Source organism: Protobothrops mucrosquamatus, unplaced genomic scaffold (genome assembly GCF_001527695.2).
Source record: "Protobothrops mucrosquamatus isolate PMUCROS unplaced genomic scaffold, P.Mucros_1.0 scaffold_102, whole genome shotgun sequence".
In the NCBI taxonomy this organism is placed as follows: domain Eukaryota; kingdom Metazoa; phylum Chordata; class Lepidosauria; order Squamata; family Viperidae; genus Protobothrops; species Protobothrops mucrosquamatus.
Genome location: NW_015386178.1, coordinates 295,846 through 311,360, shown reverse-complemented (window position 1 = coordinate 311,360; position 15,515 = coordinate 295,846). Strand labels below are relative to the sequence as shown.

At 37.4% G+C, this 15,515-nt stretch overlaps 1 protein-coding gene across 1 annotated transcript in view; it reads right to left on the bottom strand.

Annotated features, from left to right (window-relative positions):
• Window positions 1–9,548: 9,548 nt before the first annotated feature.
• The window catches only part of RABGEF1 (RAB guanine nucleotide exchange factor 1), a 36,107-nt gene continuing 30,140 nt past the window's right edge, over window positions 9,549–15,515 (bottom strand). Inside the window, exons 7-9 of the mRNA XM_015815561.1 lie at window positions 13,381–13,472; window positions 11,255–11,511; window positions 9,549–9,980 (exon numbers count right to left, since the gene is read on the bottom strand). Coding sequence (XP_015671047.1) covers window positions 9,582–9,980; window positions 11,255–11,511; window positions 13,381–13,472 — 748 coding nt within the window. The 3' untranslated portion in view covers window positions 9,549–9,581. The remainder of the gene's footprint in view (window positions 9,981–11,254; window positions 11,512–13,380; window positions 13,473–15,515) is intronic.

Below are 15,515 nucleotides of genomic sequence, written 5' to 3'. Positions count from 1 at the left end.
GACTAGTGATGCTTTCAAACAGCAATTTGACTGTAGGGATTTTTTTTTAAGGAAAAACTGGCTTCCCACAGATGAGCCACTACTTAGTCTTAGATAATCTCAATTTACAAGAAAGGAATGTGGTGGCATTTTACCTTATGTTGTATCAGAAACTTGTAGTCCTAGGGCCAAAGGTGATTTATAAGCTGTCCCTCTGGTTTTATTGCTACTCCCAGAATCCCTGTAGCCCTAATGCCAAATATTGAAGACAATAATATTTGGAGATTATTATTGTGGCTGGTTACACAGCCAGAAGTTTAAACTGGATTTTGCATTTTTGTCCATCTATCAAGTCCTTCCAATGGACTTGGAACAGGCAGATGTTGTTTAATAGTATTAAAGATATTGCAAGATGTAAGCCGTTCCAAGTAAAGCTCCTTTTTGCAATTGCCTGGTGGTGAATCATTGTTATGGTTGGTGGACAGTCAGCCAGATGTTTAGACTGGATGTGACTTTTTACCCACCTTTATCCACTTTTTATCCACTGCAATAGGCAGATATTGTTGTTTGATGGTGTTAAAGGTATCACAGGATGTAAGTTGTTTCAGGTAAAGCTATACTTTGCTATTGACTGATGGTGATTTTATCAATGCTGATGATGTTCAAGTAGTGTTTCAGATGTTTGGAATTGCATCCAAGGCACCTATTAGTATTGGAACTATCTTTGATTTCTTTTGACAGTCAAAAAGAAACACTGGCTGTTTTCTCCAGTTCTTTCTGTTCAGTTCTGCTGCCTGCAAGTTCCACATCACTATTCAGAATTGTCTTTCTTATCGACACTTGTTAAATCTGGGGAATTATGTGACGGGCATTTATCTGTTTGAATTCAAAAGTCCTAAAGCATGTTAGTTCCTTCATTTTCTATTACTTTGTCTATTTTGTGATCCCATCAGTTCTTGCTTGCAATTATTATAATTATTGCCATAGGTTAGTTGTATAGTTCCCTATTTTTATGCAGAGCACATAATTCTTCTGTTGTGGCTTCCCTGCTGGAATCTATTTCAAAGGAAACTCACATACATGCATACAAATATCCCCAGAGTAAAGTTTCCTTTGCATTGAGCTCAGTTCTTAGGAACTTTGTGAAGTTGTTTCCTTTGCAATGGAAAAGAGGTCATTTACCACTACCTCCTCTAGGATGTCCCCCCCCCAGCTCTCCATCTAGCCTACAGCACTGAGATTTGATGCTCTTCCGCCTAAGTGGCTGCTCTCCTTTGCTTCCAAACTCAGGAATCATCCTTTGTTTATAGATGTTCTCCTTCATCTATTTTGTATCATCTTCCCAGACACTGCATCTCTCGAATTCCAATTAACAGCTGTTCTCAGCTATCACACTTATAATGTAGTAAACATCAGCATTGCCTTACATCTCATTTAGAAATGTAACTGTTGCAGTTCACTTCCATCAGCTGAAGGTGGGTTACACCTAGAGACCTCTCTTGAGGTACAGAAAACCTCCTTTGTCTTTAGCAAAGTCCAAGGCTATTTTGCAGGCCATTTTCTGATCACAGAATACAGGCATTTTCCCCAGCCTTAAAAAGGAACAGAGAAATTCTTAGAAGCAAATTGCCCCAAATTTGAGTCTTCTCCCTGTTCCACTGAGACAGCAGACTGCATCTTACCTCAGTACACTGAAGTCAAGAGATTATGAGAGCATAGAGAAAGATGTCATAGGGATAACACCTCTCAGCCAACTTCAAGTCCTTTTTGGAACTCTGAGAAATGCAAAATAAAGTGTTTAATTTTGGGTATAATGAGAAGTAGGTCTATGTCAATATAATTGCTTTCACGGCTGTACTTGTTCCCAGAAGTCATGGCCTACGATGCTAAGAGTCTGCAGTCTTAGAACTATGTTTTAATTGATTGGCTTTATTGCCTTGCATGAAAACAAACACACCACTTGATAAATTCAAATATTGAACTATACATTGGATGGACTTTGTTTTAAAATCTCCTTAGCCACTATCACATTTGGGGGCAAAGGAATCTCAGTGACTGTCCCTGATGTAATTACTTTTGTCTGCCTGGCTGCAGCATATCCTGGCAATTAAGGTTATTCTTGTTCAGTAAGAGATGGAGAGCAAAAACCATCTCTATCCAATTTCACCATGGCAAGCAAAACGTTATACTACTTTATTTCTTTTTTCTGCAATAAAGAAACAGGGGCCTCTTACAAAAGAACTTCAATCCCTCATACAGTACTTTTAAAGTTTCCCTACAGGATCTTTTTTGCAATGGGATTGGAAACTACAGTAACACCAATATGATAAATAGAGCCAGCAGATACACAGACTACACATAGTAAATGGAATGTCTACAAGGAAGACTCCTCCTATACCTTGTCTTAAATTCAAATGTCAGAGGTTTATTCTTCAGCACCTCGCTGTATTCTGAAGATGGTGCTTTGTTGTGAAGTTGGCTTCTTAAAATTGAAACCTCTGCTTGGATTTACATTTTCTCCTATTGGCTTAAGCTCTCTTTTTTTCCAGTTGGCTTAGCCCCTTTCATTATGACTGACAGCTAATGACTTATTAAATTGTGATCTCAATGGCATTACATGGGCAGCCTTCACCCTGATGAGCTACGAATGTGCACTAGCTAATCTCAAACAATGGGCCATCGATTTAGAACTGCAGTCATATTCATCAGTTCTAGCTAGAAATGTCATTTTGAACCATTCTGCACATTTTCTCCAGCCAGCCAGCCAGATACCTAAGCTACAAAGTTTATGGAAAGGTTTCTTTTCTAGCTAATCTTTTTTGGAGGTGAGGATCTTCCTAAATTCAGGGGCATCTTTCTTTGGGGTGAAAGCAATATTTATTGCCTGCTCTTTTTCAAATAACCTTTTTCCATTTTCCACTGCTGCTCGAAGATGGAGCGGATGGTTTCAGTAATGGTTAACTGTTTTTCTCCCCAGTGGCCATTGCTTTACACTCATATACTAAACTTCATTGCTAAATTTGGCTGCCCGTTGACCTAGTTTGAAGACAGATGTCTTTTTGGAGCTTCTCAGACGGCTTGAGTTTTCCCCAGCTGTAGTAATTTAGTTTTCAATAGCAATTTTAGCCATGTTACTGTTTAACTCAAGTTCCAATTTATTTTTAAGTGTGTCACATCTATATTCCCAGTAGTTTGCAGATTTCAGCTACTCAAATTATCAGCAATGGGCACCTTATTTTTCAATAAAGGAGAATATTTGCAGCTCGAGGTTGAAATGGGGGGGGGTGCTAGGTGCTCTCTGATGGCTGATGGCTTAGGACACAAATCCATCAGCTATCCCTCTTTTGGTTTCGTATTACAGGTAGTGCTTGTTTAGTGACAAAAATTAAGCAAAGTGCTACTTTAAACTTTAAGTTTATTTCAGCTTTCATTTGCTTTACAGACCATTAAGGTCATAAATGTGAAGATTGGTCGCAACGTTACTTTTTGTATAACTACGAATGGTTGCTGTATGAGATAGTTGCTACACAATGCTAGGCTGCATTAACAGAGGGATAGAATCAAGATCACGTGAAGTATTAATACCACTATACAATGCCTTGGTAAGGCCACACTTGAAATACTGCATCCAGTTTTGGTAACCACGATGTAAAAAAGATGTTGAGACTCTAGAAAGAGTACAGAGAAGAGCAACAAAGATGATTAGGGGACTGGAGGCTAAAACATATAAGGAACGGTTGCTGGAATTGGGTATGTCTAGTTTAATGAAGAGAAGGACGAGGGGTGACATAATAGCAGTGTTCCAATATCTCAGGGGCTGCCACAAAGAAGAGGGAGTCAAGCTATTTTCCAAAGCACCTGAAGGCAGGACAAGAAGCAATGGATGGAAACTAATCAAAGAGAGAAGCAACCTAGAACTAAGGAGAAACTTCCTGACAGAACAATTAACCAGTGGAACAACCTGCCTCCAGAAACGGAGAATGCTCCAACACTGGAAGTTTTTAAGAAGAAACTGGACAGTATAGGGTTACCTGCCTGAGCAGGGGGTTGGACTTGATGACCTCCAAGGTCCCTTCCAACTTTTTTATTATTATTATTATTATTATTATTATTATTATTATTATTATTATTATTATTATTATTATTATTATTATTTGAGGACCACCTGTACTATTTTTCGGGATTATTTTTCATTTCCCAGTCCAGCTCCAAGATTTCCTTGTAGTTCCCCATCCAACCACTCCTCAGAAAGCTTGCTCACCTCTGTGATAAAGCAACAAATATTAGTTCTCCTTTACACTGACATAAAACTCCAATATCATAATAGAAACCTTATTAAAGGTGACTTTAATCTGAATAGTATAGGAAAACTGGCTGGTTAATAAGCAGACCAAAATTTTATGTTATCAAAAGCCTCTCTCATCATCTAGTACATTAAAAATCCTCATTCCAAACAGTTCATGAATATTTAACTTCCATGAATATTTTATTTTCAAAAAGGGAGAGAGAGCTGACTAAAAGTCAGTTGAAGGAACAGAACCATCATTCTGTTAAACATGGACTTTCCACAATTTTGTCTGGGCGACAACAAAGTCAATGATGGGCTGTACTTCTTTCTTTTTAAATTTTTTTGTCCAGCTTTATTATTTTTACCAATAACTCAAGATGGCAAACATACCTAATACTCCTTCCTCCTTCTGTTTTCCCCATAACAATAACTCTGTGAAGTGAGTTAAGCTGAGAGAGTGATTGACCCAAAGTCATCCAGCCAGTTTAAGAGAACTGATCAACAATCCACATCTTGGTTGTATTCAGAGGTAATGCACAACCAGGTGGTAACCTGTTTTATGGTTTTGCTGAAAACTATAAAACAGGTACCACTGAAGTAACCTGTTTTATGGTTTTGCACCAAACAAGTAATCCTTGTTTAGTGACTGCCTTGCAGTTGCAATGGTGATGAAAAAGTAACTCTGTGACCAGTCTTTGCATTTACAACCTTTGCAGGTTTGTAAAGCAAAAGAAAACTGAAGATTGTAAAATCATGTTTCACTTAGCAAACACTTCACTTAATGACCAAGCTGCTAGTCCCAAGTGTAGTTGCTGAGTGAGGATTACACCTACACCCAAATTAACCAAACAAGGCAGCTTTACACTGCACAATAAGCTCAAGGTAGGAGCTAAGGATGCACACACACCCTATGCACAATTGCTGATTCACCAGTATCTCTCAGGCTATTACAAGAAATAAAATATTGGGAGAGACAGATGAACAGAATTTGAACCTGACATAAAATGCAGATCTGCAGAAAAGAATGAGAATCAAGGAGCTTATCAGACCAGGTCTGGACAACAGCTACCAGAAAAAAGAGGTCACAAGGAAACGATTCATCAAGATCAAACCAGGACCAAAGGACAGCAACCAGAGAAAAGAAAGTTTAGAGTTAATTTCCCATGCAGTGGGTAAAGTTTGACCGGGCTATTTAACAGATGAGCGAAAGGTTGATGTGGAAAGTGTGACAGAAGTTGCTGGCAAAGAATAAAATGACAACCTTTGATAAAGACTCCCAATTCATGCATGCAATTATCTACAAAGCACTCTGATCTTCTCCAGTCAGGGTACGTATTCTGGCCATCGTACAACAGTTGAGTATAAGTGGGTGTATGTGTAATACTTAAGCAACGGTAATTAAGTTTGTGTAGTAGGTTAATAAGAGATTCCCCACAAGCTGTGTGTGCCATGAACATTTCTGCATTGCATATGATCATTGAACTCTTGTAAGTATCTCCATTTAATGTCTGTGAGCGTATCAACTAATAAATCCTATTTAACCACCACCCACTCCCTGCCCCAGCTATATGCCACAAAGACTCAGCCACACCTACTGTATCTGCTCACTGGTGGAAAGCAAAGATAGTGGAAACCACCCATGGCTGAGAGCAATGCCAGGAAAAGCAAGGAATGAACAGAAATGTGTAACCAGGCCATTTTCTTGTGAGAGAAAAAAAACAGCACAACTCAAACTAAGCTGGTTATGATTGCTGCCTGTGAAGGAAGAGGTTGCTTCCCCCCCCCCAAGTTCAGATACCTGGTTTTGCTTCCTTATTGGCCTCCCTAAAGGGGAAATGCTGCTTTCTTAGTGCGCCACAGAGAAACAAAAACTAGCCACATGTCAATTTTGCAGGTTGCAACCCCTTTTAAAACCTTGTTGAACAAGTTCTACAAGGTTTCTTGCAGAATCTTTTCCATCCATATCAGCCTGCCAGCATTTTGCCTACAACCAAGTGCAACTATTTTGGCAGGTGTGAAATAGGGGGTCTTTTTTGCAGTTTCCCCAGAAGTCTAGAACTGTATTTTTCAATCTTGGTAACTTTAAGATGCATGGACTTCAACTCCCAGAATTTCTAGCTAGCAGGTTTAAAAACACTGCTCTAGAATGTGTTGTGACCTCAACGTACCACCACAACCGGGACCAGAATTTTCGTTGATAAGCCCGGTGGCTGATTTTACAACCTTTTCTGGCACACTTGTTAAACAAATCGCTGTAGTTCTTAATGAAACAGAGTTATTAAGCAAATCCAGCTTCCCCCATTGACTTTGCTTGTAGAAGTTGGAAGTCACAAACGTTGATCACCCTGGGACACTGCAATTTCATACATACATGTCAGTTGCCAAGTGCCCAAATTATGATCACATGACTATGGGGGTTATAAGTGTGAGGATTGGTCAAAACTCCTTTTTTTTCAATGCATTGTAACTTCAGTCAGTCAATAAATAAATGGTTGTAAGTTGAAGACTACCTGTATCAATAGTGGTTCTTTGAGTCCCCCAGCTTCAAGGCCTCTAAGAAAATCCCCCAAAACAGACTGATTTTCTCTCAACCTAAAATTACACGTGGCCCTTGAATGACATGCCAGATTCTATAAAATAATTTATCACCTTTAAACATGTAATGAATGGTGAAGAAAAGTCAACCTGATACCATTCAGAAAGGGTAGGACTGACCTTGGTTCTTTCCTATTAGATTACAGAAAAAAAGGCACGCTCAATTTTGTAATTGAAAATGAGGTCCCTTTTTTGCCCCCAAGAGTAATAAAGTATAATTAAAGATAATTTGATACCATTAGCAGTTACAAGCTTTTCAGGCTTTAACAGATTTGTGACTAAACTTGAAGCATCAATGATACATAAAAAATTGTAAATCAAGATTTCTGTTGACTAATAATGAGTCACGTTGTACATGGTTTATTTCTGTTGACAGCAATTTAACAGCAGTAGCTATAATGGTGCCTTTTTGGAGTGAAATATATACCTGGAAAATCTGAATTAGCACCTAGAGTGTCAAACAATGAGACCAAGAAACAAAACTCTGAAAATTGAAAAATCTGACCAACATGGACTTTCTGTAGCCAAAGAAATAGCTTGTTTACTTCACTTCCACAAATTTAATTGAGGAAGGGAAAAGAACATAAATATTTAACCTTTCAAGAAACTCAGACACTGGCTGAGTTGCAAACTGAAAACTGATATGCTTTTTAAAGCAGGCATACACAAAACAGGTCACAGTCTTGGTCTGACCTTATTGCAAAAACAGATAAATACCTGTACAGCTAAAATGTTATAAAGTTGGCTTTTTTATATGTTGCCCAAAAACACGGTTTGGAATGGAACACTTAGGAATCCCATGTTTCCCAGAAGTACAAATAAGACTCAAAGAGTTGAGAAAAGCTTAAGAAAAAGAGTTGGTATTTTAAGTGTTCTAATATTAAAAACAGGTAACACTGCAAAGAGTTCCCCCCCCCCCTTCAATTATGAAGTTTGAGACTTAGTGATAATCAGGATATCCAAGATCTTGAACACACACACAAGTCTCAGACATTTCAGATGACTTCAGCAATTGGAGGGAATTGCATTTAAACTATACCCTTCAGGAAAATGCTTAATATAGTTTCACACAACTCAACCTGGCCTTTCAAAGAACCTGCCAAATTTAGCTCTGACAAATTAATGGGGAGCTTTACTTTAATTTGTAAAGTAAAAAGTTAAAAAAGCATCACCCATAGATAAATTCAGCATTCTCTAACTTGGTACCCCCTGTATTTCCTGGACTACAGTTCTATCATCCCAACATGTGTATTTTCCTTAGGAAAACAATAATCATAGTCTAACATGCTGGGAAAGGCTGACTAATTCATCCAGTTTGGCAAATTCTTGCATCCACACAGCCATGCTAAATCTTTGGCCAAAGAGAGAAGATTTTGATTGGCTGGATCATCATACTACTAAGAATACTGAAAAGGCTGGAGGGGAAGAAAAGACAGTCATTCACAGTGATATGTGTACTGTTGATGAGTTAATCTTTGGGACAGCAGTGAAAGAATTGAGAAAGCAATGGGTCCCTCCTGAAGGAGACAGTTATTCCAGCCATCATAGCAATCAAGGCAAATCCTGGAAGCTGTAGTTCAGCAATATAATAATATAGATTCCTACTTTGTTCAAAGTCATATAAAAATGTACGTAGTCCACAAAATTGTATAAGCCAGTTTACTGCCTTAAGGATTGTCCATATTTCTGTTTTCTGACCATTTATAATTCAGTGGACCAATCCATTTAAAAATGTGATTCAGGAAAGCAATCATAAACTTTCTTTTGTGCACCTCATTCTTTGATTTTTCAAGCACAAGATAGTCTCATGCCGCACTAATCATTTCTTTGAAGGCTATGCACAAGTACTATGAAGCAAATTATTTTTTAAAAAACACTAAGACACTTTTAAAGCCAGAATCTTCTTGTATCTTGTGATTTTTAGAACAATTTAAACTCCAGCATTTCACACATATACCCACAGCTACCATCCAATTCTGCTCTGACCTTCATAAAGGTCCAAGTATGCAATTGCTAGAGATCAGAACAGCAAAAAGGACGCTATTCCAGGCTGAAAATTCAGATAAGAAATCATACATATTAGGAAATGATTTTAGTCATGTTAGAACTGTGTTCAAATTAGTTATTTACTACAATGTAGTGTTTCCTTGGTATTTCCTATTCTGGATCAAAACTATAAACCAAAAACCTAAAGAGTGAAGAAATTAAAAAACCCAGTTTCCATTCTTTGCTAAACGTCATGCTATTAAGACATTGCTCAACATTCAAACCTATTTACAATCTTAAATATTTACTTTACAACACATCCTTTTCTGAAAACAAAGATTAAGAATCCTTTACACTTCTTTCTCAAACACAGCATTCTTGGCAAAGTGTGATAAGCAACTATGTTTAGGGAGTGAAGATAGCACAACTATCCACCAGTGGATTTTAAAACATGTGCATGCTTTGAAGAAAACAATCCCCAAAGCATTCCTTAAAAATTATATTGAATTTCTGTAAAAAGAAATGGTAAATTAATTTCAGGAACACATAAAAATTCAGCCCTCATAGTAACCAACTCTGACTAAAATAAATATCATGGAACACATCTACCAACAAAGAGTACCTTTAAAATGTGCCAATTTTAAATGTGTTTCATTCCCCCCCCCCCCCACTTAGCCTATCTGCCAAGCAGACAAAAACAGAAGGAAGGAATATCTGAGTCTTGATGCCATTCTCATCCAGCGTAAACCTGAGGTTGAAGTGGAGGGGGTAGTTTGTCATTTTCAACATTTTCAGAGTCAATGGCCGCCAAGGCTGGGTTTGAGGCTTTAATCTCCAAAGGGTACTTCTCCACAATCTCCTGGACTTCCTTGGTGATCCCATCAGTCCAATCAATAAGGTCCCTCTCAAGCTTTTTGGCCTCACTGACAATCCTCTCCTGTCTCTCGTTCAGTTGTGAGAGGAGACCAAGATTCCTGTACATTTGGCGCATCCCCACACATACGTTGGCTGGCCAGTTCTCAGGTTCTTCTTTCTTTGGAGAGGTCTGGCCAGACATATAGCGGTCAAAGTCTTCCTGGCTCAGATTTAAGGACTGAGCATCCAACTTTTCTATGAAGGCAACAGCACAACACTGCAAAAGCAAGAGTTTAGTTTTTTAGGTTGCATAAGGTTAACATCAGCTCCATTCATATGCAAACTATTTGATGTGACACTTAAAATATGTTATAAACCTTGATAATGAAACCTTTTGTAGAAGATAGTTTAAATTATTACTTAATAACAATAATACCAGTAATAATAAATAATGTCAGTTTATCAAAAATTGTTCCGTTTGATCAGTTTTTTGTTGGAGGGCCACAATCTTAATTAGAAATTTACTTATGCATACATAACTCCCTTTCTTAAGTATATGTTACATTACATACTGCAGTTTGTGTATTCTGATACATGCAAACTTTTATTCATCTTGCAACAGCTGTGTGTGTGATAGAGTGAGAGAAAGAGTGAATATGCCCTTCCTAGACCATCATTAGCCATGGAGCAATATCTATAAACTACCTAGAGTCCATGACAATTGAAATAGTAGATACACAAATAAATATAGAAAAGGCACTGTTATTTTTTAAAACTTCCATGCCTACATTGTTCACATCCTCAAATATATACCATACTTCATGTTAAAGCTAGGTCTGGATTAACAAAACACAATTTTTAAATAATAAAACTTGCATAAAGAAACTATATTGTGGGTTAATATAATGGCCTGGTTAAAAACATGTAAATGTCATGGCTGGGTTCTCAACACACAAAGAATAGCTAAGTACACATCTCTACTGTAGGTCACTGTACAAACCCAATTAAAGTTTTTTCTAGTTTTAATTTTAGTTCTGTGCAATAATTCTGTCATACCTGGCTTCCCATTCCTATTTGGCAAACATAGCAAGAATATTGAAAGTTGTTATTGCAGACCTTTTTTTTTTTTTAAGTACATGTAGGTTTTGTTCCTGGTATTTCAACAGCAGAACTAGACGGTTGGTATTTTTCAATATATTTAATATATTAATTATCTGCATGAACACAGGATGTTAGATTTCCTTGATGTATGTGCATCATACACCTTCTCCATAGTGCCTCATGACTGTAGGTTCAAGATCCAGAAAACATGCCACAAATAAGCACACAGAACCAGATGAGCCAAAACTCCAATTCTATATAATGACAATTTCAGATGAGTTGGGCGGCCAATAAATTTAAATAAATAAATGATGATGATGATGATGATGATGATGATGATGATGATGATGATGATGATGATGATAAGTTCAGCTTCTCTTCCATTAAGAGAAAACTAGAAAAATAGGTTCAGTATCTGACAATATGAGTTACAATCAAAGACCAACTTACCAGGTTTGTAAAGTAATATCCATCCTCCCCGGTCATCAGCCTGCTAGGATTGCAGAATCGAGTAATGTACTGAATGTTAGACTGCAGGCGGGGTGGGTTGCCCTTCAGGACAATGTAGATGAGAGTGGGCAAAAAGTCATCAGCTGAAGCTGGTTCAGCCTTTGTGGTCCTGATGGCATTAAAGATGTGCTTGCTGCAGCTAGTGATGCAGGTCAACTTGTCCCGGGGGACACGCTTCGAGTCCATTTCAATGATGTCTGCAAGAGGAAAACAATCCCAAGAATCAAAGAAGGCTGCATTCCTTGGCAGGGCTCTTTCCACTTTAGTTGTCCCACCCTCCACACTTAGTGTTTATCAAATCTTGTATGCTATCTTTCTTTTAAAGGCTAGAAACCAGGAGACTGTGAATTCTAGTCTCCCCTTAGGTATGAAAACTGGCTGGGTGACTTTGGATCAGTCATTCTCTTTCAGCCCACAACATTAAGTCTGGGTGACAAGTTGATTGGTCAATTCCTACTGCAGCCAATGGAACAACATGCAGTTGATCTGAAAAAAATGGATCCTGCACTGATAGGAAAATGCTAGGAAAGGAGGAGAAAAAAAGCCTTATCAGTTACAGCCTGCCATATAAGAAAAAAAATGCAAGTTTTAATATAACTAATCCACTGATAAGCCAAATGATCCAAAAATGATTTAGGCAATTTTAAATAGTTGGCTACTTAAAAGAATGACGTAACAGTGCTATTTTTTGAGGAGGTTTTTCTCTTACGAGTTAAGAGGAAAAAGGAATGCCTTGAAAATGCTGCTGGCTGCAATATTATAATTTGTCCTTAAAATATATGTCTGTCCTAAAACTGTTTTATAGCGTATATAAGATTCTGAAGGGGATTCAAATGATTGACAGTTAAAAGGTACAGTTACAATGAACCAGGTTATTTATTTATGACAGCTTTGAATGATGAACCTCAGTTACTGTATTTAGCTTTCCATATGCAGGCAGTATAAAACATTAACAATAATTTTTATAGCACCGGAGTAACACAACTAAACATCTAAGTTCAGACAGCTGCTGAATGACAATTTTTCAGTTGATGACACAAGATTGAGAGTTGCTGAGAGTTATAGATAAGCCCAGGGCTTTTTTTCCTCATAGAACGCCCAGAACGGAGTTCCAGCACCTTTTTTGGATGGAACCTTGTAGAGTAGGCAAGGCAGGTTGTATGGTATGTGTGAGTTCCGGCACCTTTTTTTTTTTTTTTTTTTTAAGAAAAAAAGCACTAGTTAAGCCACATCTGAATGGCCATCAATTCATAATTCCAACTATAGAATAAGATCTTCTCAAGTCTCAAGCCAGAACTAGAAGGGACAGAAGGCTTAACGACCCAGATTTTTTGCCTTGAGGAAATCAATTGCTATGAAAATATGTAATGGCAAAAGGAGACTTATTCTACAATGAGTTTCAAAGAATTCCAGGCAATTATTCCAGGCAGTGGAAGAAGTGAAAGACATGTAAGGAAGAAAAAGGAGAGGACAGGAAGAATTCCTTAGAAATTAGGGACACCAACTACCTAAGTCTGTACAAACCTAATGGGCCAAAGTATTCTTCTAAACAGTTACGTAGTGAGTGTGAATAATTTCCACTTCATTCCCATTAAATTCCCATTAAAAAGTCCTTCCTGGGCGGGGAGGATGGAGAGAGAATGAAGCAATTAACACTCTCATGTCACTCTGAATTCTGGTTCTACACCGGTTGGATGTAGCAAACATTACCTTTGCAATATTATTCTTACATATTTTCATACTAACATGTATATTGCCAAGCAGAAAAGCTAACAAATGGTAATATAGGTTTCACTTTTTATGTATGAACCAGCCACACGAGAAATGTATTATCCCATGATATATTTGTGGTTTTTTTTAAAGAAATCACTCCTGAACAAGATTTTCACCCAAAAAAAAAAAAAAGAAATATAGGTACCACAGTCTAAACTCACATTCTTCTTACTAGCCTTCTAATACAAGACAAGTTTGCTCCTGGGATTGAGCTGGTGATTTTTTTTTACTATGGTAAAAACATTCAAGTTCAATAAACATCCCCTCTCCCAACCCATCAGCCCTTTACATACCCGTGATAGCTTTCACAACTACATCCGAGACTTCAGGGATTTCTTCATTGACAGGAACACAAAGCATTTGTGGAGTAACCCAGTGCAAAGCTCTGCCGGTTGATTTGAAAGCGAGAGGGAAAAAAAAAAATCACTATTAAGACCTTTAAAACAGTTTAACATGTCAAGACTAAAATAACAGAACTCTGTGCCCCAAAAATTGCATTCTGGGAAACAAAAGCAGAGAACAAATATTTAGTTACTTAAATAATGTATCTGCTTTTATTTCTTTATTTAATTTCTTATTGCATACATCCTAAACCACCTGGCTCAAGTCATACAGGGGTTTTAGAGACCAATATCAATGTCATGGGAAATCCATTCTTAGGCATGATTTTAAATATTTTTGGATGTACCCAAAACCAATCATTCCAAAAGTTAGTAGCAGATTTGCTTTAAGTCATCCGTAGATTATGACAGGAAAATAAAAAGAAACTATCTGGTTTTATATATTTTGACTGCCAAAACTGGGAATCTGTAATCTGATTCAGAGAACAGAGGTAGTCCTCAATTTACAACCATTCATTTAGTGACTGTTCAAAGTTACAATGGCAACGAAAAAAGTGACTTACGACTGGTCAATGAAGGAAGCTAATCTGATTATCTAATTAGTTTGTCAACCCACATGATTCACTTAACAACTGCAGTGATTTGTTTAACAACCACGGCAAACAATTGGGCCCAACCCACTTAACAGCCACCCTGCTTATTAATGGAAATTCTGGTCCCAATTGTGGTCATAAGCCAAGGACTACCCGTCATTAGGAAAAGCTTTTCACTTCAGTACCAACTCTATTGGCCTTTATGAAGCCTAAGAAATAAACGTTAATATTGGTGTAAACCTTTCCCCAATGTGCTTCCATTCATCTATTTACATGTAACTTTGTATGAGGCAACAGCTCTCTTGTCATCTCCACTGATGCATTTTTACAGACAGAAAAGGTTTCATGAATCGAAAACCTAATTACAAACACATACATTATTTTTCTTGATGTGTAACAATGCATAAAATTAGCTCCTCGTAAGATCTTGTTCTTCCTCTATGTCCTACAAATTGAATGACTGCAGTTGGCCTTATAACATGCAATATTGTTTTCATTTGAGTCAAAGACTATATTGGCCACTGACTACCAACCCTCTTTTCTTTTTTATGGTATATGCCAATATTTTGTGTATGTAAAAGTCCAAAAACATTCAATCCTTAAGGAGGCACCATCTGTTGCCAAAGAGCTCTCTATATGTCCTAGCACTTGATTAGTTTGGGGCCAGTCTACTGGGCATAACAAGAAACTAGGTCAGAAACTGAAAAAGATTACAGGATCTCTCAGTCTGTACTATTCTTTTATTTTCCTCTCAAAAGTATATTTTGAAATGAAATGCTTTCATTTCAAAATATATATTGTCTGAGAGATGGCATTTTAGATTGTAATGTGCCTATTTTTTCCCCCTAGAAATTAATTTCCCCAAGTTCTGCAATGTTTTTGAATTTACTGAAGAAAAATATTTGGATGATTTGACTTTTAGATATTCACAAGGCAATAAATGTATTAGTTGATATTTGTCTAGGTAGGCACTCATGAATCACTAACTCTTTAAATATTTTTCAAGAATGCAACAAAAAAAAAGCAATACAAAACACTGAAAGGAGAACTTGCAGGATGATAGAGTTCAAACTGAGTAATCCCCCAAGGTTCTTCACATATTGCTCTTTTAGAAAAAAGGGATCAGTGTAAAGTTCAATTGGTCTCACTGCTCCTTTTGAGAAATCTCAATTGTACTGGACCTTTAAATCCTTCACAAGGATACAAACATTTGCTGTTTTTTTTGCTGTTCTTCGTATGATGCATGTATTTAACTTTATCCCACAAAAGTTCAAGCTGCTAGTGCTAGTGTAGGCGTTTTTAAAAGCTTCTTTATTCAGACCACAAATTTAATATGGGCTATTCTGATAATTGAGGATTGGCATGGCGTTCCACCAAGGAAGACAGTGAAGTGAAATATTATAGATACCGTATATACTCGAGTATAAGCCGAGTTTTTCAGCCCATTTTTGGGGCTGAAAAATGCCCCCCTCGGCTTATACTCGAGTCAGCGGC